Genomic DNA, 26,147 nt, shown 5'->3' with positions numbered 1-26,147 from the left:
GTTGCTCTCAGTGAATAGAGACCTTGGATGGATAACTGCAAACTTTTAAGACCCTAGGCACTATGCAATGAACTAGGAGGTAGAACAGAAGCACTAAACACATCAGGCCAGTTAACTGCGATGTCCCATGAAACCATGACCCTAAATCTCCAAACCAAGGAACCAAATCCTATGAGGTGTTTGTACATAAGCAGCCTCAGCAACTACTTTTTTTTTTTTTTGGTCCTTGTACATATATCTATCACATAACTTTTACCAATTCAGCTTTTTATAAGTGTACAACTTATTGACAGCAATTACATTAATCGGCTGTGCAGCTCTACCCTTAATCAACTCCACATAAATCTTACAGTATTATCATGCCACCTCTAACCAGTGAACCAAGCCGGCAGGGACCAACCAATACCTGTTCAGTAAGTAATATCGAAACATTGCTGTATTTCTTATTGGTTTCGGACCCCAGTGAGGCCAGGCGCAGTAAGAAAAGCAGTAAAGCCGTTTCCCAGATCAAAAACTCCCAGTTGTAAGCATCATTAAGGAAAGTTTTATGTCCTTGGAGAACCTACAGAAAGGACCAAAAAAAGTTAAGTTTTTCATTTGTCTTACGAGCATATAATTACTAATTTAAAAAAGCATTTGCAAGAAACCTGTATTTTAAAACTCAAAGCAGAAGAGTTTTAATCCTCAAAGTATTTAATTAATCATTATGTATTTCTCTAAGTTTCTTAGATTTTCTCCTTCTCATGAAAGATGGCAAGGGTCTAGAAGTAACAAAGGAAGAAAACATAATAAATAAAATAAGACAAATGTATTTCCAGCTACTTTAGCTACCAGTGCATTCACTCATAATTATATACTGACTATTGTTTAAAGTATTAAATTTGTATTATGTCTAGTACAGCTCCCTAAAATATGTGGCCCACCCCAGTGCTTTTAACTTACTAATACCTTATCCTATCCCTTATTAGAAAAAAAAAAAAAAAAATTCTGTGACTAGAAAATCCTGAGGATCGGGTCTGAATAAGAACAGGAACAGCAGCAGCCACTATTTACTGAGTGGTTATTAATATGTCAAGTTTTCTGGAAAAAAAGGCTTTTTACTTTTTTGTTGTTGTTGATTGAAAGGTAAAGAAATTTGCTCAAGCAAGTCCAAGAGTAAGGTGGAATTTACTGGAAGATATACTGGGAACTCTCACAGAAACCAAATGCAAGCCTTTTGAAAACAGGAAGTCACCAAGCAGCTGCTGTCTCCATCTCTCTTCCCCTACCTAAGGCCACTTGGGCTCCCACCTGTACTCCTCTTAGCTAATTCCACTGTCTTGCACAACCTTTGTTTTCTGTTCACCCATAACTTTGACTTGTACCAGCTTTAGTCTGCCATGCCACCCTACTGGCCCCACTGACCACTAATGACCTTTCTTCTCCAAAGCCCACCACTGAATTTCTCAGGTTCTTAGTTCTAATTTCCAAAGGAGGTAGTATTTTAGCTTAGTCTGGGTCAGGTGTGTTCACGTCTATGCAATTAGTTACAAGTAGGAGGCAGAAAGTAACTCCTAGTAGCAACCCAGGCCCACCTCTTCAGGAGGGGCAATACAATTTGTTGTACAGCAATAAATAACTAATACACAAAACATAAACCAAATACAAAGGAAAACATCTTAAAAGCGGCCAGAGAAAAAGGATTTTACCTTTAAAGGAACAGTAATAAGACGGAACAGCTGACTTCTCAACAGAAAAAATGGATATCAGAACATAATGAAATGACATTCTAAAAGTGCTGGGCGGGAGGGGGGTCAGACAGCCTAGAATTCCATACCCAGTGAAAATATCTTTTAAAAAATTAAAGCAATAAAAGACATTTTCAGGCAAAGAAAAGGTGAGAGGATTCATCACCAGAAGACCTGCACTAAAAGAAATACTAAAGATCCAGGCAGAAGGAAAATAATTGCAGAGATACACAGAAATGTAGAAAATACTGTAAAGCAATGGAAAGAGTAAATACGTTGGTAAATATAAATGAATAATCAACTATATAAAATGATAATTACATTTTGTGAGATTAAAATATATGTAAAATTAAAATGCAGGACAATAAGAAAAAAAAAAAGGTGAAGGGGTAAATGGGAAACCGAGTGGATACTACCTTAAGGAAGTTATCAAAGCTAACACCACTAACAACGTGATAAACCAATATCATGTGCCTCCTGATGTGATGCACGAGAAGGACACTATCCTTCCGTGGTATTCCTGCCAAAAATGCATAAACTGATTATCTGATTGTGAGGAAATATCAGATTGACACAAACGGATGGGCATTTTACAGAATAACGGTCCTATGCACTTCAACAATGTCATGGTCATGAAAGATAATAAAACAAGGCTAAGAAAATGTTCCAGACTAAAGGAGACCAAAGAAACGTGACAACTAAATGCAATATGTGATCCTGAATTGGATCCTGGACTGAGAAAAAAAAGAAGTAACTATAAAGGACATAATTAACAAATTTGAAATGGGATGTGGAATAATGATATTGTTATAATGTTCAATTTTCTGATTTTGATCATGGGACTTAATTATGTAAGAGTGTTTATTAATAAAGCACACTGAAGCATTTAGGAGTAAAGGTACACGATGCCTACTGTGGTTCAGAAAAATATATTTGTATATAAAGAGAGAACACATGCAAAAGCGTGCACAAGGGCTCAAACGATAGAGCAAACGGGAGAATTATAACAACTGATGAAGCCGGGTAAAAGATACACAAGAGTTCTTCCCATTATTCTTGCAACTTTTCTGTATGTCTGATAGTCTATAAAAATAAAGTTAACCAAAAAGCTTTCTCAAAATTAAAAACGTTTGTTCTTCAAAAGACACCATGAACAAAATGAAAAGCCAAGCCACACACTGGGAGAAAATATTTGCAATGCATGTATGTATACATACAGTATACATATAAAAAAAAAACTCTTCCAATTCGATAAGACAAACAACCCAGTTAAAAAATACGCAAAAGATCTGAAAAGATACTTCACAAGACATATATACAATGGCTAGAAAACACATGAAAAAATGCTCAATATCATTAATCATCAGAGATGCTTTCCCTCTGAGCTAGGAATCAAGACGAGGGTACCTTTGTTCTATTTAAATTGTACTGGAGATCTCAGTCAGTATAATAAGGCAGAAAAAGAAACAACGGCAAGGATTGGAAAGGAAGGGAAAAACTGCCATTATTCACATATGACATATTGTGTCCCTAGAAAACCCCAAAGAATCTAGAGACAAACTATTAGAAACAATAAATGAATTTAGCAAGGTCAATGCATACAAAGTCAATATACAAAAATTGTATTTCTACATACCTGTAACCAAAAAAAACCAAAAACGTTAAAAGGATACTATTACAGTAACATCTAAAAACATCAAATACATAGGAATATACCTAAACATGTACAAAATTTCTACATAATAAGAGAAATTAAAGAAGACCTAAATAGAAGGATATAAATGCTCACAGATTTGAAGGCTCAATACTGTAAATAAATCAATTCTCCTCCAATTGATCTGTAGAGCCAATGCAATCCCAATTATAATCCAGCAGATAGTTTTTGGGAAAATTGATTCTAAAATTTATACGGAAATACAAAAGCCAAGAAAGAACAGCCAAGGCAAAGAAAAACAAAGCTGAAGGAACTGTAGTTCCAGTATCAAAAAAAAAAAAACAACCAGCACTTGGTTGCCATCGATTCCGACTCATAGTGACCCTGTAGGACAGAGTAGAGCTGCCCCATAGGATTTCCAAGGAGCGCCTGGTGGATTCGAACTGCTGACCTCTTGGTTAGCAGCCATAGCTCTTGACCATTATACCACCAGATATCAAGAGTTATAATATTGCTATGGTAATCATGACAGTGTAGTAGCATAAGGATAGACAAAAATGGACTGAAAGAACAGAAAATAAAGTTCAGAAAGAGACCCACGCATATACTGTCACTTCATTTATAACAAAGATGGCACTTCAGGGCAGTGCAGAAAAGGTCTTTTCAATAAATTAAAAAAAAAATCTTGATCCCTCTCCCCCCACCCCCACATTATAGTATACACAGAAATCAATTCCAGGTGGAAAGTAAAAGGTAAAACAATAAAGCTTAGGAAAATACCTTCACGATCTTGGGGTAAGCAAATATTTCGTAAGCAGGACACAAAAAGTGACAGCTGTAAATAAAAACATTGATACACTGGATAATAAAATGAAGAATTTCTATTCATCAAAAGGTGTCATTAAGAGAGAAAAAAGACAAGACACAGACTGGTAGAAGATATCTGCAAGACATATCCAACAAAGGACTTTTACTGATAAAATGTAAGAACTCTACAAATCAGTAAGGAAAAGACAGATAACCTAATAAAAATATGGGCAAAAATAAATAAGTAAATAAGATAGAAAGGCATTTACAAAAAGAATATCTGAAAAACTAAAAAGGCTATAAAAAGTATCAACATCATTACTTACCAGGAAAATTCAAATTAAAACCATTACACACCAATCAGAATGGCTAAATTTTAAAAGACGGACAATACCAAGTGCTGACAAGGATGTGAAGCAACTGTAACTCTCATACTTTGGTGCTGGGGGTGTGGAATTGGTACAACCACCTTAGAAAGCAGTTTGGCAGTATCTAACAAAACCAAACCTATACCTACCTTCCAATTTGGAAATTCAACATCAATGTACATATCCAAGAGAAACAGGAACATAGAGCCACCGAAAGATATATACAAGAATGTTCATTAGACCCTTATTCGTAATAACTGAAATCTGGAAATAACCCAAATATTCATGAAGGGTAAAATAGAAAAACAAATTGTAGCATATTCATTCAGTAGAATTTGATAAAGCAATGAACTGCTGTTGAACAAATGTTGAGTGGAAGAACTTAGATACAGAGGCATACATACTTTTATGATTGCATTCTTATAAAGTTCAAAACAGACAAAAGTAATATTTGATAGTTACAGAGGTCACAAAGAAGGCTTCTTGGGGACTGATAATGTTCTATTTCTTTATCTGAGGGCTGAGGACATGTAATGTGAAAATTCATCAAGCTATACATTCAAAATCTGTGCAATTTTCTGTGTCTCTTACATTTGAATAAAAAGTTAAATAAATAAATATGGAGGGCCTTCTCTTCATGAAATCAAGTATTCTGGGTCCATACTATGTCCCAGACACTTCTATATGTACTGATAACTTTGTTTCTAACACTAAAAAAAAAAAACACTATAGAGCACTCTATATTTCAGCCGTACTAACATTTAATTCTTCAAACATACTGCTCTTCAAAAAAAAGAAAAGAAACTGTGCATGTGGTACCCTCTGCCTGTAGCTCTTCTTCCCATAGTCTACTCCTTGACTCCCTGCATCTCACTGTCTTCAATTCATCACTCTGGTCTCCATTTAAATATCATTTCATCAGGAAAGTTACCTTACCCTACAATTTGTTGAAGTCCCCCTGCTATGTGCTCCCATAGCACCCCAAACTTCCTCAACCATCGTATCCATCCAACAATGTAGTAATTGCTAGATCAGTATCTATTTTTCCTGCTACACTATAAGCTCTTTGAGGGTAGAAAACCATGTCTGTCCTGCTCACCACTGTATTCAACCTTCAACAAATATTTTTTGAGCACTGAATAAAAATCAGTTAAATGAAAACTGCAAGAGGAAATAAAATCTGGGAAAAAAAAAAGAGGGGGGCCCTTGTGCCTATAAATGAAACTTATAAAAAGAACCCAAAGAATCTAACTTCTCTTCCAAGCAAAATTTCATCTAAAAGAGGTTAGGGGTTACGAAGAACCAAAGACTTCGCCACCATTTGCCACTTGAAGTAGAGGATCTGTCCAATTCAACAAAAGGGAATGACTCCTCTTCTCAGAAAACTCAGATCTGAGAGGAAGATGATGAGTAAAGAACCAAGGAAGGCTTAAGGGAAGAACACCTGACACACCCTCCGTGTGGTGGGAGGAGGCGAGCTGGCACAGCAGAGATGTTGTGAAGACGGTATGAAAAGAAAACAAGGCATTACTGAATGGTGAGAAGGGAAGAAATACAAACTAAGAGTAGCTTCTCACTCAGACTCTGGGCAATATGGCATGCAGAGTATGTTCTCTGGATGTAATGAGGGTGGGCAGTGGTGTCAACGCACCTGATCAAGAAAGTGTAATGATCTATGATTCACCAGAGAGCCCAGCAATCACAAAGATCAACAGTCCAACGATGCCTTTCCAGAGGAGTGGCTTTTACCTCAGCTAAGAGAGCTATGCTGCCTCCTAAGAAATAGGGAAAAAGTGAAAAGGTAGAAAGCCAGAGTCCAAGATGCCAGGTGTAGTCTGTTCTAGCAGTCTTCAGTTTCAAAACGTTTTAAAAACTGGAAAGTGAGAGAGGATAGAAAGATAGAGATTCATACTAGTCATTGTAGATCCTTGCTAAAGTAAGCACTACAGATGCTAAGCCAGGTCTTCCTCTGTAAAGATTAATAATACTCAATCCAAGAAAAGTAGGAAAAATATTTCTTTTTACTCTCCCCCCACCCCCTCCCTACTATATAGGCAAAATCTGGAACTTTCCAGGGGATAAGGTAACTGGAGAACTGGAGGTTTCCTAGTCACTGAGGGAGAGGAACCTGCACCTCTATACCAGTGCCAGCCAATAGAAATATAACGTGAGTCACACACATAATTTTAAATTTTCTAGAAGCCATATTAAAAAAGTAAAAAACAGGTGATATTAATTTTAGTGTATTTTATTTGATCTAATATATTCAAAATATTTATAATATAAAAATGATCAATGAGCTATTTTACTTTTTTGTATTATTTTTGAAATTTGATATTTTACATTTAAACCACATCTCAATTTGGACTAGTCATATTTCAAGTGCTCATTAGCCACATGTGGCTAGTGGCTACTAGAATGAACAGAACAACTCTATACTATTGTTCAGCTACACTAAAAATCACTTCTGGAAAATAAACACACAAGTAACAATTGAACCTATTTTCAGACAAAGATACAACAGACAAAAATATCAATAGTAAAAGTAAACCCCTGAAACATACAGCATTCAAATGATAACTAAATAACCTCAAACTTCTTTCCACTTGTCTCACAACTGATACTAAAACAGTGTGCTCATGTTAGATCTTCATTGCAAGTAATACTGTCTAACAGCTATATTATCAGTCAAAAATTACCACCTAAAATGAGAGTGATCATAGAGTCTTAAGGGATTTCAAAATTACCTTTATTACATTTCCAAAAGTTACAGAAATTAACAAGTATCCAAAATAGCAAAAGAAATGTAAACCCAAACCAAACCCATTGCAGTTGAGTTGACTCTGACTCATAGCGACCCTATAGGACAGAATAGAACTGCTCCATAGAGTTTCCAAGGAGCACCTGGTAGATTCAAACCTTTTGATTAAGCAGACGTACCTCTTAACCACTACACCATCAGGGTTTCCAAAAGAAATGTCACACATTAAATTAAAAAATAAATAAATATACTTAAACACACAGTGACCTGATCTAAAACTGAAGGTGAACCCTATAACAGAATCTTCATTTTTCATTAAAACAGATAAAACTTTTTTTTTAATAATTTTTATTTAAAAATTTATTTATTTATTTATAAAACTTTTACCTGTGCACAACAAATGAAAGCAATCGAAAGTGTCAGTAAGAAGACCGAAGACACAACCACATCAACTGAACGCTGTGGACCCCGTCTCTGTGGAGTGAGACGCGTACGTTAGTGTTCTGGATCACTGTCCTCACATCGTTAACATTCTGAAGTTTACTGCATTAATGTGAAAATAGAAGTTTATAGATATAAGGAGTTTCTAATAGGATTTTTAAATATTTTGGACATTTTCAACTTTAATTAAGCACTGAAATGCACGCCTTTCCAAATTAAGGAGTGATTGGTTCAATAGCATATTTTCAGCTGGAATATTTCCCCAAAAGTCAGAAAAAAATACAATATTTATCACTCTGCTCAAGGAAATTTAAATTTTGTTTTCCTTTTCTACGTTCTATTTACTTACCCCTATCAGCTTTGTGGAAACCCTGGTGGCATAGTGGTTAAGTGTTATGGCTGCCAACCAAGAGGTCAGCAGTTCGAATCCGCCAGGTGCTCCTTGGAAACTCTGTGGGACAGTTCTACTCTGTCCTATAGGGTCGCTATGAGTCGGAATCGACTCAACAGCAGTGGGTTTGGTTTGTTTTTTGGTATCAGCTTTGTGGAGCCCTGGTGGTGCAGTGGTTAAGAGGCTGGTTACTAACCAAAAGGTCGGCAGTTCAAATCCACTAGCCACTCCTTGGAGACCATGAGGGGCAGTTCTACTCTGTCCTATAGGGTTGCTATGAGTCGGAATCAATTCAATGGCAACAGGTTTGTAGATAGATTACTTCTAATGTGATGTCCAGGAAGTTTGTCAGCCACTGATACAATCTGCACAACACACAGGACTACACTGCCTGAGAAACTGCTTCCAGAAACTTCAATGAGCACGTTCTCTGCATATTATTGCATATGTTCTATTGTTAATCAAATAAAACTCACCTTTAGATAGGAACGAAGTGATAACCATATCTTAATATTCTCCACCTTTTTAAGTCTGAAATGAGGTATTTCATATTTCCTTGCTTTCCTGGCAGATGTAATATGGCTGAAGAGTTTTGCAAATAAAAATCTCTATAGGGGGTTAAAAATAAGAATCACAAAGTAAAACGTATGTTACACGTCTCTGTGTGTTTACTTATATAATTGTAAACAGTACTCCCAGCATATTAAAAGGGATTAAATTCTAATCAGTAATCACTAAGACAGGCAGTGAAAAAATTTAGTTAACAGCTCGTTACTCTATTGCTTCTAAAGAACATCATATACTTCTTCACAATACGGTACGCTCTTGATATTTGCCAGGCATAGTCTCTGGAGACCTTGGTGACTCCCCAACTTCGCAAACTCAAATGTTTATACAGGCTTCTGGCTTACTCCCCAATGGTGTCTCCATTCAAAATCACATTTCTTGTGTATATCTTCAGTATTAAGTCCTCAATCCATAACTCTTACTGAATTCCAATAAATTTACATCTCACTTGGCCAATTTTCACAGAAACATTATCACTTTGAGGATTACCACATATGGTGTGAGTGAAAAAAACAGCAAAGGCACACTGAGGTGCAGGTGCTCAGCAGTCTGCTAGGTCACTCACTGGCTAAGCCACTTACTCCTACACACGAGGCTCAGGAAATTTCAGATTACAATGTGCCGTTTGTCATGAGAGTCAATAACACAACTGTTAAGTGGATAAATACAAAAAGTCCACCATCAATCCTTCATCGTCCTTACGGAAAAAAAAACTTTTGGAAAAAAAACAAATGAAGAAAACAAAAACACTGCAGTGCGGTATCATATACAAAAGCAGACATAAGGAATTTTACTTCTCTTTCTACTGACCTGTTTATATGTTCTCTCTGCCACACACATCATGAAAAAAAACATCCAAGTAAGACACAATCGTTCAAAAAAATTAATTACAGACAAAACAATAATAGGTATAACTGGTGGTGCCCCACAAAAGAGAGTCAAAATCTCCTCAGCAGAAATAGACTTTAGTTGGTCAAGGCTCTTCTCACGGAAAAGTCGATACACAAAAGGAAAAACTGCTAATCCAATGGTGACGGCATTTCCCAGCATCTGATAACCTACTCCTTGCTGATAGGCATTAACCTGGGGATTAATTTAAAATTTCCATTATTATGGCAGAGGCATATGCAGTTATCAGGCAGTATTTATCAAATACTCTTTAGATTATTAAAAAGAGACAAATAGAAGTAAAAATTTAAAATGACATACAGATTTATGACTTTTAGACCTTATTAAAAATTAGGCTTTATATGAGATAAGGAATGTTTGTGGAGTATAACTGAGCAATTGATCACGCTAATAGAGATCATGCAATGTATAAAGAATAAAAAAGCATACTACCAAGTACAGGCTCGGACTACAAAAATTAAATATACATATTTGTGTCTCAAATGCAGAGTCATTTTGTTTTGATCACTAAATTGATTCTATGGAATAGCTACTTATCACTAACTAGATTATTTAAAATGTCTGGAAACATATTAAACCTTACCCTGCTCATAATGATGCCACTTATTTCCAGTACAGACATATCCATCTTTTTGCACTCATTTCCTTCCCAGATTATTGCGCTAACTCGATCAGAGGCAGGACTTGAGTTCTGAAGCCAGAATAGATGGTTCTGAGAAGAAAAAATATGTAACTGTTTGCATTCACTCCTTCCTTCTTTCCTGCATTAGCTTTTTCCCCTTTTCCAGCTCCCAGGCTTCATTTGCCAATATTCAGTCTAATCATTCTATTCTCTCCCGCACAGCGCTCATCACTCCAATTACCACCTCTATGATGCTGCCTTCTGGTCCTTTTTTCTTAACTAAACCTTTTCTCTTAACTGGACACAGGCTAAAGGTCTTCTATAATGAGGAGAGACAGGATCCATGATGTCCAAGGTTGCTAGAGGTATGGAACTGAGGATAAATTTGCTGTACTCATAGGATATTGAGGAAGAAAGTATCTCTAGAGACTACCCTGGGAGTAGTAGGAAGCTGGGCAGGAGAGGTGCTAGGAGGCCTCAAATATCACGTTGTGAATGACCAAGGAGTTAGGCCTTTCTCTGGTAAGCAGGACACTGAAGAGCATAGAAACCTCAAGAGGAGAAAGTCACAATAAAACAAGCCTTCACCTCCCACTGCCATATCATGCCTTCTTCTTCAAGTACCAGTTCAAGTTCCATTTCTCCAACACAGTCTTCTTTGACCATCACAAGCCTCACTAATTTTGCTCTTCTCTGAAACTAAAAGGCTCAGAGTCTGTATCAGGCTAATTAGCATCTAACTACATGCAGCTTCTCTAGTGTCCTTTACTTACTTCCCATATAATCATCTTGTCTCCAAACTAAAATACAAGTTTCTAGAAAAGGACCGTATGGTGTATTTCTACCACAATACTTAGCATAATGCTGAGCATTTACTGATTCACTGATTTATCCAACAAGCACCTACTATGAAAGACACACTGTGGACATAATGGAGAGAAAGACAGATGTGGTCCTTGCTATAAAGGAGTTTCCAGATTTCTGAAGGAGATATAATTAAATAAATATCACTATATGGCACAGTGAGGGAAGGAAAGAGTGCTTTAGGAGTACACAGGAAAGACTTCCTAAAGGAAGTATCATTCAAACCAAGACCAGAAGAATAAAAAGGAGTGAGCCAAAAGAATGGGTATCAGAGGGAAGTCTGTTCTAGGCAAACAAAAAAACCCAGTATGTTAAAGGCCAGAAGTAGATGGGGCATGGATGAATTTGGAGGACATTATGCTGAGTAAAATAAGTCAATCACAAAAAGACAACCATTGTATGAGACCACTGTTATAAAGTAACAATAAAAGGTTTACACACTAAAAAGAAAAAAACATTCTTTGATAGTTATCAGGGACGGGAGGGGGAAGAAAGGAAAATTACCAAATAGAAGACGTGTTAATGGTGGTGAAGGCCAAGACAATATATAATATGGGAAAGTCAGCACAACATGACCAAGGCAAGAGAGGACACTGACAGGAACACAAGAATAAAGGGCAACTACAGTAACTATTATATAGCATAGAGAATCCTGCACCAACAGCATTAACAAACAATAATGTATGAATGGATACATAGGTAGATAGATATGCCAAGAGGTGCGGGAGGGTGTAAGGGAGCACACCCACTGGCAGATACGGATTTGATGGTGGATATATCTACATACGTGACTGTAGGTGCTCCTCATATATTAATATAGACAATAGAGCACACAAGAGGCACAGTCAGGGAAACCTCTTAGACATAACCAAACACCTCTCAGGATGAAGCTCCTAGGCTTGAGGGTGAGAGACCACAGACATCTACGTCAATTGGCACAACACAGTTCATGAAGACAATGTCGTGCATCCTACTTTGGTGAATAGAGTCTGGGGTCTTAAAAGCTTGCAAGCAGCCATCTAAGATACAGCTATTAAGTCTCTTCCCATCTGGAGCAAAGGAGAGTGAAGAAAACCAAAGACTCAAGGGAGCAATAGTCCAAAGGATTAATGGGCCACATGAACCACAGCCTACACAATCCCTAGACCAGAAGAACTACATGGTGTCCGGCAACCACTACTGACCACTCTGACTGCGATCACAACAGAGGGTCCTGGATGGAGCTGGACAAAAGCAAAGAACAAAAGATCAAATTAACAAAAAAGACCAGACTTACTAGTCTGACAGAGACTGGAAGAACTCCCAAGACTATGGCCCTACTGACCTGGAATTGAAGCTGTTTCCAGAGACCACCTTCCAGCCAAACAACAGACAAGCCCATAAAATAAATAACACCTGAGGGCGGAGCCAAGATGGCGGACTAGGCAGACGTTACCTCGGATCTCTCTTACAACAAAGACACGGAAAAACAAGTGAATCGATCACATACATAACAATCTACGAACCCTGAACAACAAACACAGATTTAGAGACGGAGAACGAACTAATACGGGGAAGCAGCGATAGTTTCCAGAGCCTGGAGCCAGAGTACCAGTCAGGTACGGCACAAGCACAGAGACCTGCTCCACCCCCCTGAACTAACCCCGGGAGGGGGACCAGCCGGTTCCACGGGCGGCGTGGGACGCAGCCGGTAGGAGAAGTCCCTGGGAGGCAGTGACTGATCTTGGAGCAGAAAGAGCAGCATCCGAGCCGGGGAACCGTCCCGCAGGGATTTGGACTGCACGCAGGTACGCCATAAACACGGAGAGTTGCTCCACCCCCTGAACTAACCCCGGGAAGGGGACCAGCCGGGTCGCGCGGGCGGCGTGGGACGCAGCCGGTAGGAGAAGTCCCCGGGAGGCAGCGACTGGTATTGGAGTGGGGAGAACAGCGTTCCAGCCGGGACACTCGGTCGCGGCACAAGCACAGGGAGCTACTCCACCCATCTGAACTAACCCCGGGAGGGGGCCCACCTGGTTCACGGGGGCGGCACGGCCACGCAGCTGGAGAGACGAGAAGTCCCCGGGAGGCAGCGACTGATTTTGGAGTTGAGAGTGCACCGTCCCAGTAGGGGAGCCTTGACGCTGGGCGTGGGGCTGGAAGCGGAGGATCTGACCGTGACTCCAGCGGGCCAGACCCCCCGGGGGCAATCTCCACACAGCCAGCACACATAGGCGACGTGCCCGCGGGAATCTCAGATATAACAGTCATTCCAAGCAAGACAAGCAACTCTGGCTATATTCTGAGGTGCTACTCTCCTATCTCTCTGTTCCCTCCCCCACCCTCCCCAGGCGGCTTCATTAACATCTGAATAGCCTGAGCCAGAGGGAGAACTCTGATAGGGATCTGACTGCATTTTTTTTTTAGCGGATTTTCTGGAAAAACTAGTTTCCCAGTGATGGCTCGGAGACAACAATCCATATCAAACCACTTAAAGAAGCAGACCGTGACAGCTTCTCCAACCCCCCAAACAAAAGAATCAAAATCTTTCCCAAATGAAGATACAATTTTGGAATTATCAGATACAGAATATAAAAAACTAATTTACAGAATGCTTAATGATATCACAAATGAAATTAGGATATCTGCAGAAAAAGCCAAGGAACACACTGATAAAACTGTTGAAGAACTCAAAAAGATTATTCAAGAACATACTGGAAAAATTAATAAGTTGCAAGAATCCATAGAGAGACAACACGTAGAAATCCAAAAGATTAACAATAAAATAACAGAATTAGACAACACACTAGGAAGTCAGAGGAGCAGACTCGAGCAATTAGAATGCAGACTGGGACATCTGGAGGACCAGGGAATCAACACCAACATAGCTGAAAAAAAAATCAGATAAAAGAATTAAAAAAAATGAAGAAACCCTAAGAATTATGTGGGACTCTATCAAGAAGGATAACCTGCGGGTGATTGGAGTCCCAGAACAGGGAGGGGGGACAGAAAACACAGAGAAAATAGTTGAAGAACTTCTGACAGAAAACTTCCCTGACATCATGAAAGACGAAAGGATATCTATCCAAGATGCTCATCGAACCCCATTTAAGATTGATACAAAAAGAAAAACACCAAGACATATTATCATCAAACTCACCAAAACCAAAGATAAACAGAAAATTTTAAAAGCAGCCAGGGAGAAAAGAAAGGTTTCCTTCAAGGGAGAATCAATAAGAATATGTTCTGACTACTCAGCAGAAACCATGCAGGCAAGAAGGGAATGGGACGACATATACAGAACACTGAAGGAGAAAAACTGCCAACCAAGGATCATATATCCAGCAAAACTCTCTCTGAAATATGAAGGCGAAATTAAGATATTTACAGACAAACACAAGTTTAGAGAATTTGCAAAAACCAAACCAAAGCTACAAGAAATACTAAAGGATATTGTTTGGTCACAGAACCAATAATATCAGATATCAGCACAACACAAGGTCACAAAACAGAACGTCCTGATATCAACTCAAATAGGGAAATCACAAAAACAAACAAATTAAGATTAAGTAAAAAAAAAAAAATACACATAACAGGGAATCATGGAAGTCAATAGGTAAAACATCACAATAATCAAAAAGAGGGACTAAATACAGGAGGCATTGAACTGCCATATGGAGAGTGATACAAGGCGATATAGAACAATACAAGTTAGGATTTTACTTAGAAAAATAGGCGTATATAATGAGGTAACCACAAAAAGGTATAACAACTCTATAACTCAAGATAAAAGCCAAGAAAAACGTAACGACTCAACTAACATAAAGTCAAACACTATGAAAATGAGGATCTCACAATTTACTAAGAAAAACGCCTCAGCACAAAAAAGTATGTGGAAAAATGAAATTGTCAACAACACACATAAAAAGGCATCAAAATGACAGCACTAAAAACTTATTTATCTATAATTACCCTGAATGTAAATGGACTAAATGCACCAATAAAGAGACAGAGAGTCACAGACTGGATAAAGAAACACGATCCATCTATATGCTGCCTACAAGAGACACACCTTAGACTTAGAGACACAAACAAACTAAAACTCAAAGGATGGAAAAAAGTATATCAAGCAAACAATAAGCAAAAAAGAAGAGGAGTAGCAATATTAATTTCTGACAAAATAGACTTTAGACTTAAATCCACCACAAAGGATAAAGAAGGACACTATATAATGATAAAAGGGACAATTGATCAGGAAGACATAACCATATTAAATATTTACGCACCCAATGACAGGGCTGCAAGATACATAAATCAAATTTTAACAGAACTGAAAAGCGAGATAGATACCTCCACAATTATAGTAGGAGACTTCAACACACCACTTTCGGAGAAGGACAGGACATCCAGTAAGAAGCTCAACAGAGACACGGAAGATCTAATTACAACAATCAACCAACTTGACCTCATTGACTTATACAGAACTCTCCACCCAACGGCTGCAAAATATACTTTTTTTTCCAGCGCACATGGAACATTCTCTAGAATAGACCACATATTAGGTCATAAAACAAACCTTTGCAGAGTCCAAAACATCGAAATATTACAAAGCATCTTCTCAGACCACAAGGCAATAAAACTAGAGATCAATAACAGAAAAACGAGGGAAAAGAAATCAAATACTTGGAAAATGAACAATACCCTCCTGAAAAAAGACTGGGTTATAGAAGACATCAAGGAGGGAATAAGGAAATTCATAGAAAGCAACGAGAATGAAAATACTTCCTATCAAAACCTCTGGGACACAGCAAAAGCAGTGCTCAGAGGCCAATTTATATCAATAAATGCACACATACAAAAAGAAGAAAGAGCCAAAATCAGAGAACTGTCCCTACAACTTGAACAAATAGAAAGTGAGCAAGAAAAGAATCCATCAGGCACCAGAAGAAAACAAATAATAAAAATTAGAGCTGAACTAAATGAATTAGAGAACAGAAAAACAATCGAAAGAATTAACAAAGCCAAAAGCTGGTTCTTTGAAAAAATTAACAAAATTGATAAACCATTGGCTAGACTGACTAAAGAAATACAGGAAAGGAAACAAATAACCCGAATAAGAAATGAGAAGGACCACATCACAACAGAACCAAATGAGATTAAAAGAATCATTTCAGATTATTACGAAAAATTATACTCTAACAAATTTGAAAACTTAGAAGAAATGGATGAATTCCTGGAAAAACACTACCTACCTAAACTAACACATTCAGAAGTAGAACAACTAAATAAACCCATAACAAAAAAAGAGATTGAAACGGTAATCAAAAAACTCCCAACAAAAAAAAGGCCTGGCCCGGACGGCTTCACTGCAGAGTTCTACCAAACTTTCAGAGAAGAGTTAACACCACTACTACTAAAGGTATTCCAAAGCATAGAAAATGACGGAATACTACCCAACTCATTCTATGAAGCCACCATCTCCCTGATACCAAAACCAGGTAAAGACATTACAAAAAAAGAAAATTATAGACCTATATCCCTCATGAACATTGATGCAAAAATCCTCAACAAAATTCTAGCCAATAGAATCCAACGACACATCAAAAAAATAATTCACCCTGATCAAGTGGGATTTATACCAGGTATGCAAGGCTGGTTTAATATCAGAAAAACCATTAATGTAATCCATCACATAAATAAATCAAAAGACAAAAACCACATGATCTTATCAATTGATGCAGAAAAGGCATTTGACAAAGTCCAACACCCATTCATGATAAAAACTCTCACCAAAATAGGAATTGAAGGAAAATTCCTCAACATAATAAAGGGCATCTATGCAAAGCCAACAGCCAATATCACTCTAAATGGAGAGAACCTGAAAGCATTTCCCTTGAGAATGGGAACCAGACAAGGATGCCCTTTATCACCGCTCTTATTCAACATCGTGTTGGAAGTCTTAGCCAGGGCAATCAGGCTAGACAAAGAAATAAAAGGTATCCGGATTGGCAAGGAAGAAGTAAAGTTATCACTATTTGCAGATGACATGATTATATACACAGAAAACCCTAAGGAATCCTCCAGAAAACTACTGAAACTAATAGAAGAGTTTGGCAGAGTCTCAGGTTATAAAATAAACATACAAAAATCACTTGGATTCCTCTACATCAACAAAAAGAACACCGAAGAGGAAATTACCAAATCAATACCATTCACAATAGCCCCCAAGAAGATAAGATACTTAGGAATAAATCTTACCAAGGATGTAAAAGACCTATACAAAGAAAACTACAAAGCTCTACTACAAGAAATTCAAAAGGACATACTTAAGTGGAAAAACACACCTTGCTCATGGATAGGAAGACTTAACATAGTAAAAATGTCTATTCTACCAAAAGCCATCTATACATTTAACGCACTTCCGATCCAAATTCCAATGTCATATTTTAAGGGGATAGAGAAACAAATCACCAATTTCATATGGAACGGAAAGAAGCCCCGGATAAGCAAAGCACTACTGAAAAAGAAGAAGAAAGTGGGAGGCCTCACCTTACCTGACTTCAGAACCTATTATACAGCCACAGTAGTCAAAACCGCCTGGTATTGGTACAACAACAGACACATAGACCAATGGAACAGAATTGAGAACCCAGACATAGATCCATCCACGTATGAGCAGCTGATATTTGACAAAGGACCAGTGTCAATTAACTGGGGAAAAGATAGCCTTTTTAACAAATGGTGCTGGCATAACTGGATATCCATTTGCAAAAAAATGAAACAGGACCCATACCTCACACCATGCACAAAAACTAACTCCAAGTGGATCAAAGACCTAAACATAAAGACTAAAACGATAAAGATCATGGAAGAAAAAATTGGGACAACCCTAGGAGCCCTAATACAAGGTATAAACAGAATACAAAACATTACCAAAAATGATGAAGAGAAACCCGATAACTGGGAGCTCCTAAAAATCAAACACCTATGCTCATCTAAAGACTTCACCAAAAGAGTAAAAAGACCACCTACAGATTGGGAAAGAATTTTCAGCTATGACATCTCTGACCAGCGCCTGATCTCTAAAATCTACATGATTCTGTCAAAACTCAACCACAAAAAGACAAACAACCCAATCAAGAAGTTGGCAAAGGATATGAACACACATTTCTCTAAAGAAGATATTCAGGCAGCCAACAGATACATGAGAAAATGCTCTCGATCATTAGCCATTAGAGAAATGCAAATTAAAACTACCATGAGATTCCATCTCACACCAGCAAGGCTGGCATTAATCCAAAAAACACAAAATAATAAATGTTGGAGAGGCTGCGGAGAGATTGGAACTCTCATACACTGCTGGTGGGAATGTAAAATGGTACAACCACTTTGGAAATCTATCTGGCGTTATCTTAAACAGTTAGAAATAGAACTACCATACAACCCAGAAATCCCACTCCTAGGAATATACCCTAGAGATACACGAGCCTTCATACAAACAGATATATGCACACCCATGTTTATTGCAGCTCTGTTTACAATAGCAAAAAGTTGGAAGCAACCAAGGTGTCCATCAACGGATGAATGGGTAAATAAATTGTGGTATATTCACACAATGGAATACTACGCATCGGTAAAGAACAGTCACGAATCTCTGAAACATTTCATAACATGGAGGAACCTGGAAGGCATTATGCTGAGCGAAATGAGTCAGAGGCAAAAGGACAAATATTGTATAAGACCACTATTATAAGATCTTGAGAAATAGTAAACCTGAGAAGAACACATACTTTTGTGGTTACGAGGGGGGGAGGGAGGGAGGGTGGGAGAGGGTTTTTTATTGATTAATCAGTAGATAAGAACTGCTTTAGGTGAAGGGAAAGACAACACTCAATACATGGAAGGTCAGCTCAATTGGACTGGACCAAAAGCAAAGAAGTGTCCGGGATAAAATGAATGCTTCAAAGGTCAGGGGAGCAAGCGCGGGGGTCTGGGGAACATGGTTTGCGGGGACTTCTAAGTCAATTGGCAAAATAATTCTATTATGAAATCATTCTGCATCCCACTTTGAAATGTGGCGTCTGGGGTCTTAAATGCTAACAAGCAGCCATCTAAGATGCAGCAATTGGTCTCAACCCACCTGGAGCAAAGGAAAATGAAGAACACCAAGCCCACATGACAACTAAGAGCCCAAGAGACAGAAAGGGCCACATGAACCAGAGACCTACATCATCCTGAGACCAGAAGAACTAGTTGGTGCCCGGCCACAATCGATGACTGCCCTGACAGGGAGCTCAGCAGAGGACCCCTGAGGGAGCAGGAGATCAGTGGGATGCAGACCCCAAATTCTCATAAGAAGACCAAACTTAATGGTCTGACTGAGACTGGAGGAATCCCGGCGGCCATGCTCCCCAGACCTTCAGTTGACACAGGACAGGAACCATCCCCGAAGACAACTCATCAGAAATGAAAGGGACTGGTCAGCGGGTGGGAGAGAGATGCTGATGAAGAGTGAGCTAATTATATCAGGTGGACACTTGAGATTGTGTTGGCAACTCTAGCCTGGAGGGGGGATGGGAGGATAGAGAGAGAGGGAAGCCGGCAAAATTGTCAAGAAAGGAGAGACTGAAAGGGCTGACTCAAGACGGGGAGAGTAAGTGGGAGTAGGGAGTGAGATGTATGTAAACTTATATGTGACAGACTGATTGGATTTGTAAACGTTCACTTGAAGCTTAATAAAAGTTATTATAAAAAATAAATAAATAAATAAAATAAATAACACCTGAGAGAAATGTGCTCCTTGAACAATCAATTATATGAGATCAAAAGGGCAATATTTGCCCAAAAGCAAAGGAGAGAAGGCAGGAATGGGTAGAAAATCAGGATGAAAGGAAATGGAAAACCCAGGGCATAAATGGGGAGAGTGTTTCACACATTGTGGGGAATGACACCAAGGCTACAAAACACTTAATGCACAAACTGTCAAATGGGAACCTAATGTGTTCTGTAAACTTTCATCTAACACACAATTAAAAAAAAAAAAAAAGTAGGTGGGGGTTGGTACATTTCAGAAACCAGAAGAAGTTTAGTCAAGTTAAAGTGTACCAAGTAAGAAGCAGGGAGGGAATGGTCAGAGATGAGATTCTATCAGAGCAAATAAGGATCAGAAGCAAATAATCCAGAAGGGGAAAAAAAGCAATTAAAGAATCTTAAGTGGAATGGGGTTAACAGATTTATATATTAGAAGCATCACTCTGGCTACAGTATGGAAAATGAAGTGAAGCAGGGCAAGCCTAGAGATGCTGGTTTAACTACCCAGATGAGAGGTGATGCCTGCACCAAGCAAGGTGAAAACAAGTAGACGGATTCAGATATTTAGAGAGTAGAATCGAGAGAACACGATGACTGATTAGAAACATGGTGGAGAGAGCGGAGTCAAGAAGGACTCCACGGTTTCTGCCTTGGGTGGTTAGTGGTGAGTGGTTTTAAGAAATATGGGGAATAAAAGAAGAGGAGCAGGCGGGGCAGAGGGGATTAGGAAATGATGAATTCCATTTGACTTGGGGAGTTCATTTTATGCAATTATTCTTAGATATGCCTTAATGTAAATCCCAAAAGTGCTTGGGATCATCATGGTGTCATGTATGACTACTGAGCACAAAAAAACCCGTTGCTATAGAGTCAATTCTGACTCATAGCAACCCTACAAGACAGAGCAGAACTGCCCTATAGGATTCCCAAGGAGTGGCTGGTGGATTCAAACTGCGAACTTTTGGTTAGCAGCTGAGCTCTTAACCACTGTGCCACCAGGGTTCTTATAACTACTGAGGGTTAATGTAATTTAGAAGAACCTTCAGACTGAATGTAAAGAGTATTTAGACTCGAACTTTGATTCCAAAGTTGGAGAAAGTAGCATAAAACTTTAATGAGAAAAATACATGCTATTTCTTGTTAGTTTAAAAAAACTGTGTACATTTAATGGCAGGAGAAGGACATGGCAATCTGCTCTTGTAAAGATTTACAGCCTTGGAAACCCTATGGGGCCTCAGAAATCCTACAGGATCGCTATGAATTGGAATCAACTTGACAGCAGTGGGCTTGGTGTTTGGTTTTATACATTTAATGACATGGGATTTAGGTTACATATGTGTAACCTAAATCAATCCTATCTCAGAATCAAGAAAATTAAATAATTAAACAAATTATACCCATCATCCACTATTTACAAGGTGCTGTAGAAATATTTAACCTAAGGAACAAAAAACTAAGGAGAATCCTGATCACTGTCATTCAACATCTGAAAGGCTGCTGTGTGGAAGAGCAGGTAGACTTACTCTTTGTTGCCTAGAAAAACAGAAATAGAACTGACAGGCGGAAATAACAGAGAGACAGAACCGGTTAAATAATGAGAACCATTTCTTAATCACTCAATCTGTCTAGCAGCAGAACAAGCTGTCTCATGAAATAACAAGTACGCCACCTCCAAAAGTATTTAAGCAGAGGCTGACTGCTCATCTGATGGGGATACTAATGATAATGCTAACACTTATTTATTGAGTGTTTACTCTTTGCCAGGCACTGCACTAAGCACTTCATATTATCTCATTAGGTATTTCACAGCATTCCCATGTATGAACTATTATGACCACATTACAGATGAGGAAAGAATTCCTACAGTGGTTGGAAGGTCAAAATACCTTCTAAAACATCTACAATTCTAGTTATTTGATTTTATACTAATATAAAACCTGAAATGAAAAGCATCATGCAATTTATACATTATCAGAGAAGCAAGCTAATTCATATACTATACTGGGATGTTTATCAAAAAATAGTATACAGTAGACCTATCATTCAAATAACTCTGATCACATAAAATGAACATCAAAGATCACTCTAGGGGAAATAATGAGAAAAATATTATTAAGAAAAATTTAGGTGAAGGCAATGCTAGAGTTCTTCCCCCTGAGTTCTAATCCCACTATCTTCACTTGCAGGGTGTGTTCAATTTCCTCATCTCCAAACTGGACATAATAAAAATATTTGCTTTATAGGATTATTGTGAAGTTAAATGAGATAATACAGTGCCTGGCATGTGATGAGACACAAAAAATCTTAGCTGCTATCATCATCGCCTTGACAGACCTGCTGAAAAACATCCTCTTTGGAGTCACGTTTGGTTCCTGAGTGAGGGGTGTTCACATGGGCCCCCTCACTGTCACTGGTGACAGACGACCGGCACTCTGGGCCGTGCAGCAGGTCATCCCATAACATATCCTCAGTCTCGGAATCATGGCGGGTGCTTTCTGAGTCTCTTCTTGACATGTTGAGGTTTCGAGAGCTACCATTCATGGTAGATCTGGAGCCCTTTACAGGAAAAAATACACATTTTCATTCATTCTTAAAAACAAACACCTGAAATACAATTAAAACAAGTTATCTATGGCAATGGCTGACAAGCTTTCATAAGTTAACCACCATATATTCACTTGTTCTTAAGACTTCACATACCAATAATACATTTTAACATTTAAATGCTAATCTCTGATGACTCTAGCAAGCAGGGCTTTAAAAGAGCTCCTTCTAAGAAGTCGCTGGGGATTATTAACTAAGGCATCCTGGGATGGGAGGTGGCTCCTGCAAGCACCCCCTAATTGGCTTGGCTGAGCCTACTGGCATACCCAAAGTGTCCCCTCCTCTAAATTCTCTGAGCTTGACTGCAGACTTGGTCGTGTCCAGGGGTCCAGCCCCGGCACGAAAAAGGATAATCAGGCAGAGGAAAAGGATAGACAGCCCACCTCTCCTGCAGTACAAACACAAATCTGAAAGCTTTTCCATGACCCTAACTGCCTTGTCAATCAAAACCAAACCAAATGACACTTCATCAATTCCACTCACTTCTCAATTACAAAATTCCAAATGTTACAACATGCCCATTGGTTCCCATGAGATTTACTGCTCCAAAATCTGTCCTCATCAGCATCAATCTCATTTATACAGGAATTATGCTTAAGAATAAACGCCATATTTCAAGTGACTATAAAGTAGCCTTCTCATCATAGCGACCCTATAGGACACAGTAGAACTGCCCCATAGGGTTTCCAAGGAGCACCTGGTGGTCTCAAATGGCTGACCTTTTGGTTAGCAGCCATAGCTCTTAATCACTATGCCACCAGGGTTTCTCATCATTTAGGGACTGGATAATTTCTTTCTGAACATCATCTATGACACTTGTAAGATTAGAGCAAAAGTGAACTTAAGGAGCTCATTCTCTTGCTGGGGTGAGCAGAGGTCTAAAAACTGCCAGACAGATGGATTGCTCGGGGAGGGTTTAAAAGGGGATGGCACGGGCAAGTATAACCACTACTTTTGCCAATAAAAAAAGAGGGATAAAGTTATTATACTGAAAAATACTCCTTGGACACTGATGTCTCCAAAGGACGCTTTACCTACCTGGCTGAAAGCTGTGGATTCAAATTCCGACTCGGCCACGCTATCTGAATCCCGCACCAGATGACACCACCTCGAAGTGGTTTTCTTTACCTGCCAAAAATCAAACCAACAAACCATAGCAAAACGTGTTAAATGCCTTGTGACATTCAATGATTTAGGAATTAACTCCTGTACTTTGATAAACTAAAATAAAAATTACCTGAGAATTTAGATGCCTTGGAAATACTGACTTTCTATTCTTAACTTCACAGCCATTGTCGCTTGAGGCCCCTTCTACGCTCCTACGCAAAAGTATCATCTGTGTCCGTGCTTCACCGTCTTCCTCACTTGACAGATCATCTGAAATCCCATTACCCAAATGCCTAAAAGTCTCCTACAAAGACAAGAGCAATACCTTCACAGGGGACAGCCCCGAATATTCTACCATGTACCTATGTAAAAACAAAGCATGTGAAAACTAAAAAGCAGTAGAAGTAAACTAAACCAAAACTAAACAAATGTACATATTAATTGATAGCAGCAAAGAAATATAATGAACTTGAAACTAAACAGCCTAAGTGATGTGGCCGTATCAGGTGGTGATTGACAGCACAGGCTTGCGTTAAACTCAAGTGTGCATGACAGCTCTTCTGCTTACTAGCAACATAACCTTGGGCAAGTCACTAAAATTCTCTGGGGCTCAGTTTGCTCATCTGAAAAGTAATAATAATAAGAATGTCTATCTCACAGAGTGACTGGAAAAAATGAGTTAGTACATGTAAAGTACTTGGAGTAGTGTCTGGATATAGTAATGACAATAAATATTAGCCAATTTTAAATGATACAGTCTAGAAAATAAGAAAACCTTTCAAGACAATAAAGTCAAACTGCAGTTAGTTTTAGACAAAGAGCAGACTAAGTCTACCTAGAAAATAATTCCCCAAACTCTTATTATACTATCATTTTAAAAAAACAAAACAAAATAAGTTGCCTGATTTATGGCAACCCCATGTATGCTAGAGTAGAACTGTGCTCTGTAAGGTTTTCGATGGCTGATTTTTCAGGAGCAGATTGCCAGGCCTTTCTTTCAAGGCACCTCTAGGTGGACTCAAACCCCCAACCTTTCAGTTAGCAGCAGACAAGGTGACCATAAGCTGAGCCATCTGCACCACCCAGGGACTCTATATTATCATTATCTCTCTGGAATATAACAGAGCAGCCTCTACACTAATCTGTTTATTACATCTACCAGCCTACTGTTAAGGCTGGATCAGTAGCAGGTTCCATAACAAGTTCTAGCCCTAGAAAGGAGCCCTGGTTGCACAATGACTAAGTGCTTGGCTGCTAACCAAAAGGTCAGTGGTTCAAAGCCACCTGGTGCCTTCGTGAGAGAAAAGTCCTGGCGATCCGCTCCTGTAAAGATTACAACCCAGGAAACCCTATGGGGCAGTTCTACTCTGTCATATATAGTCGCTATGAGTTGGAATCAACTTGATGGCACCCAATAAAGCAAGTCCTAGAAATTATAAGAATAAACTACAGTCTTCACCTGGTATTTTCCTTTTCATACCCTGTGTGTTTTACATTCCACTTATTTGTTAAGTGAAATTATACAAACCCATTAGTGTCTATTTTGTATCTATAGCAGAGTCTAAGAACAGGAAGATTTTAGATAGGAAGAAAAGATTTGAATGTTACACTTATATTCATCTAACTCTTACCCTGTGGGACTTATCTCCGTCGGAAAATTTTGCACTGTCTCTTGTTTGACACATTCTCATCTCTGGTCGACACTGTCTCTTCTTAATGATAGGATGCAGACAACTTGTATCATTCTCAGTTTCCGTTCCTTTGTTAGATATTAATTTTACTCTTTTAGTCCTATTTTTAAAAAGAAAAAATATATATATCACTAACTAGTTTTCCAAAAATAAAATTTTTCATGAAATCACTTTCTTCTGAGGAGTACCATACGTTATTCTGGAAGTTGAGAAAATTCAGAAATCCTATTTGTCAGGCCTCTAGCTTGCTAAAGGAATAGAAAGATAAATTATAGTTAACTCTATTCTCCAAAGATTCATGCCAATTAACTGAGAGGAAGCCTTGTCAGTGACGCAGAACGAGAATCTATCTTCCGGAAATAGGTTCACAGTCCTCTCCGCTTTACCTCTCGAACACCATTCAACGCCTACCTCCTACTGCCTGTTATGCCACTTGATGGAATGTCTTTCCTTCTCCTTTCCATCTATGTAAGTGCTACCCATCCTCAAAATCCAGCAACCCTCAACTCTTTCATGAATGCTCCTGACTACCCCCAGAATAATCAGTCCCATTTGCGACCATGATCTGCAAAATCACAAACTAGGTAAAATTTCTCTTTCATCCATTTCCGTTTCTGTGCTACAGCCCATCACCAGGAGGATCCTGTCCTTCATACCATTTCTAAAGAAGTATCACGTCTCATGCTGAAAAACACCTGATCATTATCAACTCTTCCTTCTCTTAAGATGTTGGCCAATACGGCTTAAAATATTTACGCTTTCATTTATATTTTTGTAAACTTGTACTCTAAAAGGTCAATAAGATCAAACAGAATCAATCTTTTACAGTAGAACACTAGAATTA

General features: G+C 38.6%; 1 protein-coding gene across 6 annotated transcripts in view; it reads right to left on the bottom strand.

Moving 5' to 3' along the window:
- Positions 1-26,147, bottom strand: part of PHTF1 (putative homeodomain transcription factor 1) — a 65,023-nt gene that overhangs the window by 18,401 nt on the left and 20,475 nt on the right. For 5 of the 6 annotated variants that reach the window (XM_003409590.4, XM_010589586.3, XM_023547485.2 and 2 more), the window contains 9 exons: positions 25,244-25,403; positions 23,743-23,916; positions 23,544-23,633; positions 22,236-22,457; positions 10,209-10,337; positions 9,527-9,799; positions 8,626-8,757; positions 7,705-7,791; positions 407-562 (listed from right to left, as the gene is read on the bottom strand). In XM_003409590.4, coding sequence (XP_003409638.1) covers positions 407-562; positions 7,705-7,791; positions 8,626-8,757; positions 9,527-9,799; positions 10,209-10,337; positions 22,236-22,457; positions 23,544-23,633; positions 23,743-23,916; positions 25,244-25,403 — 1,423 coding nt within the window. Of the gene's footprint in view, positions 1-406; positions 563-7,704; positions 7,861-8,625; positions 8,758-9,526; positions 9,800-10,208; positions 10,338-22,235; positions 22,458-23,543; positions 23,634-23,742; positions 23,917-25,243; positions 25,404-26,147 lie in introns of those variants that run through there. The other variant, XM_023547487.2, reaches the window with a different exon arrangement.

The sequence above is a fragment of the Loxodonta africana genome, chromosome 3 (assembly GCF_030014295.1).
Source record: "Loxodonta africana isolate mLoxAfr1 chromosome 3, mLoxAfr1.hap2, whole genome shotgun sequence".
NCBI lineage: Eukaryota > Metazoa > Chordata > Mammalia > Proboscidea > Elephantidae > Loxodonta > Loxodonta africana.
The sequence above is the reverse complement of the archived record's forward strand: the minus strand, read 5'-3'. Positions and strand labels throughout refer to the sequence as shown.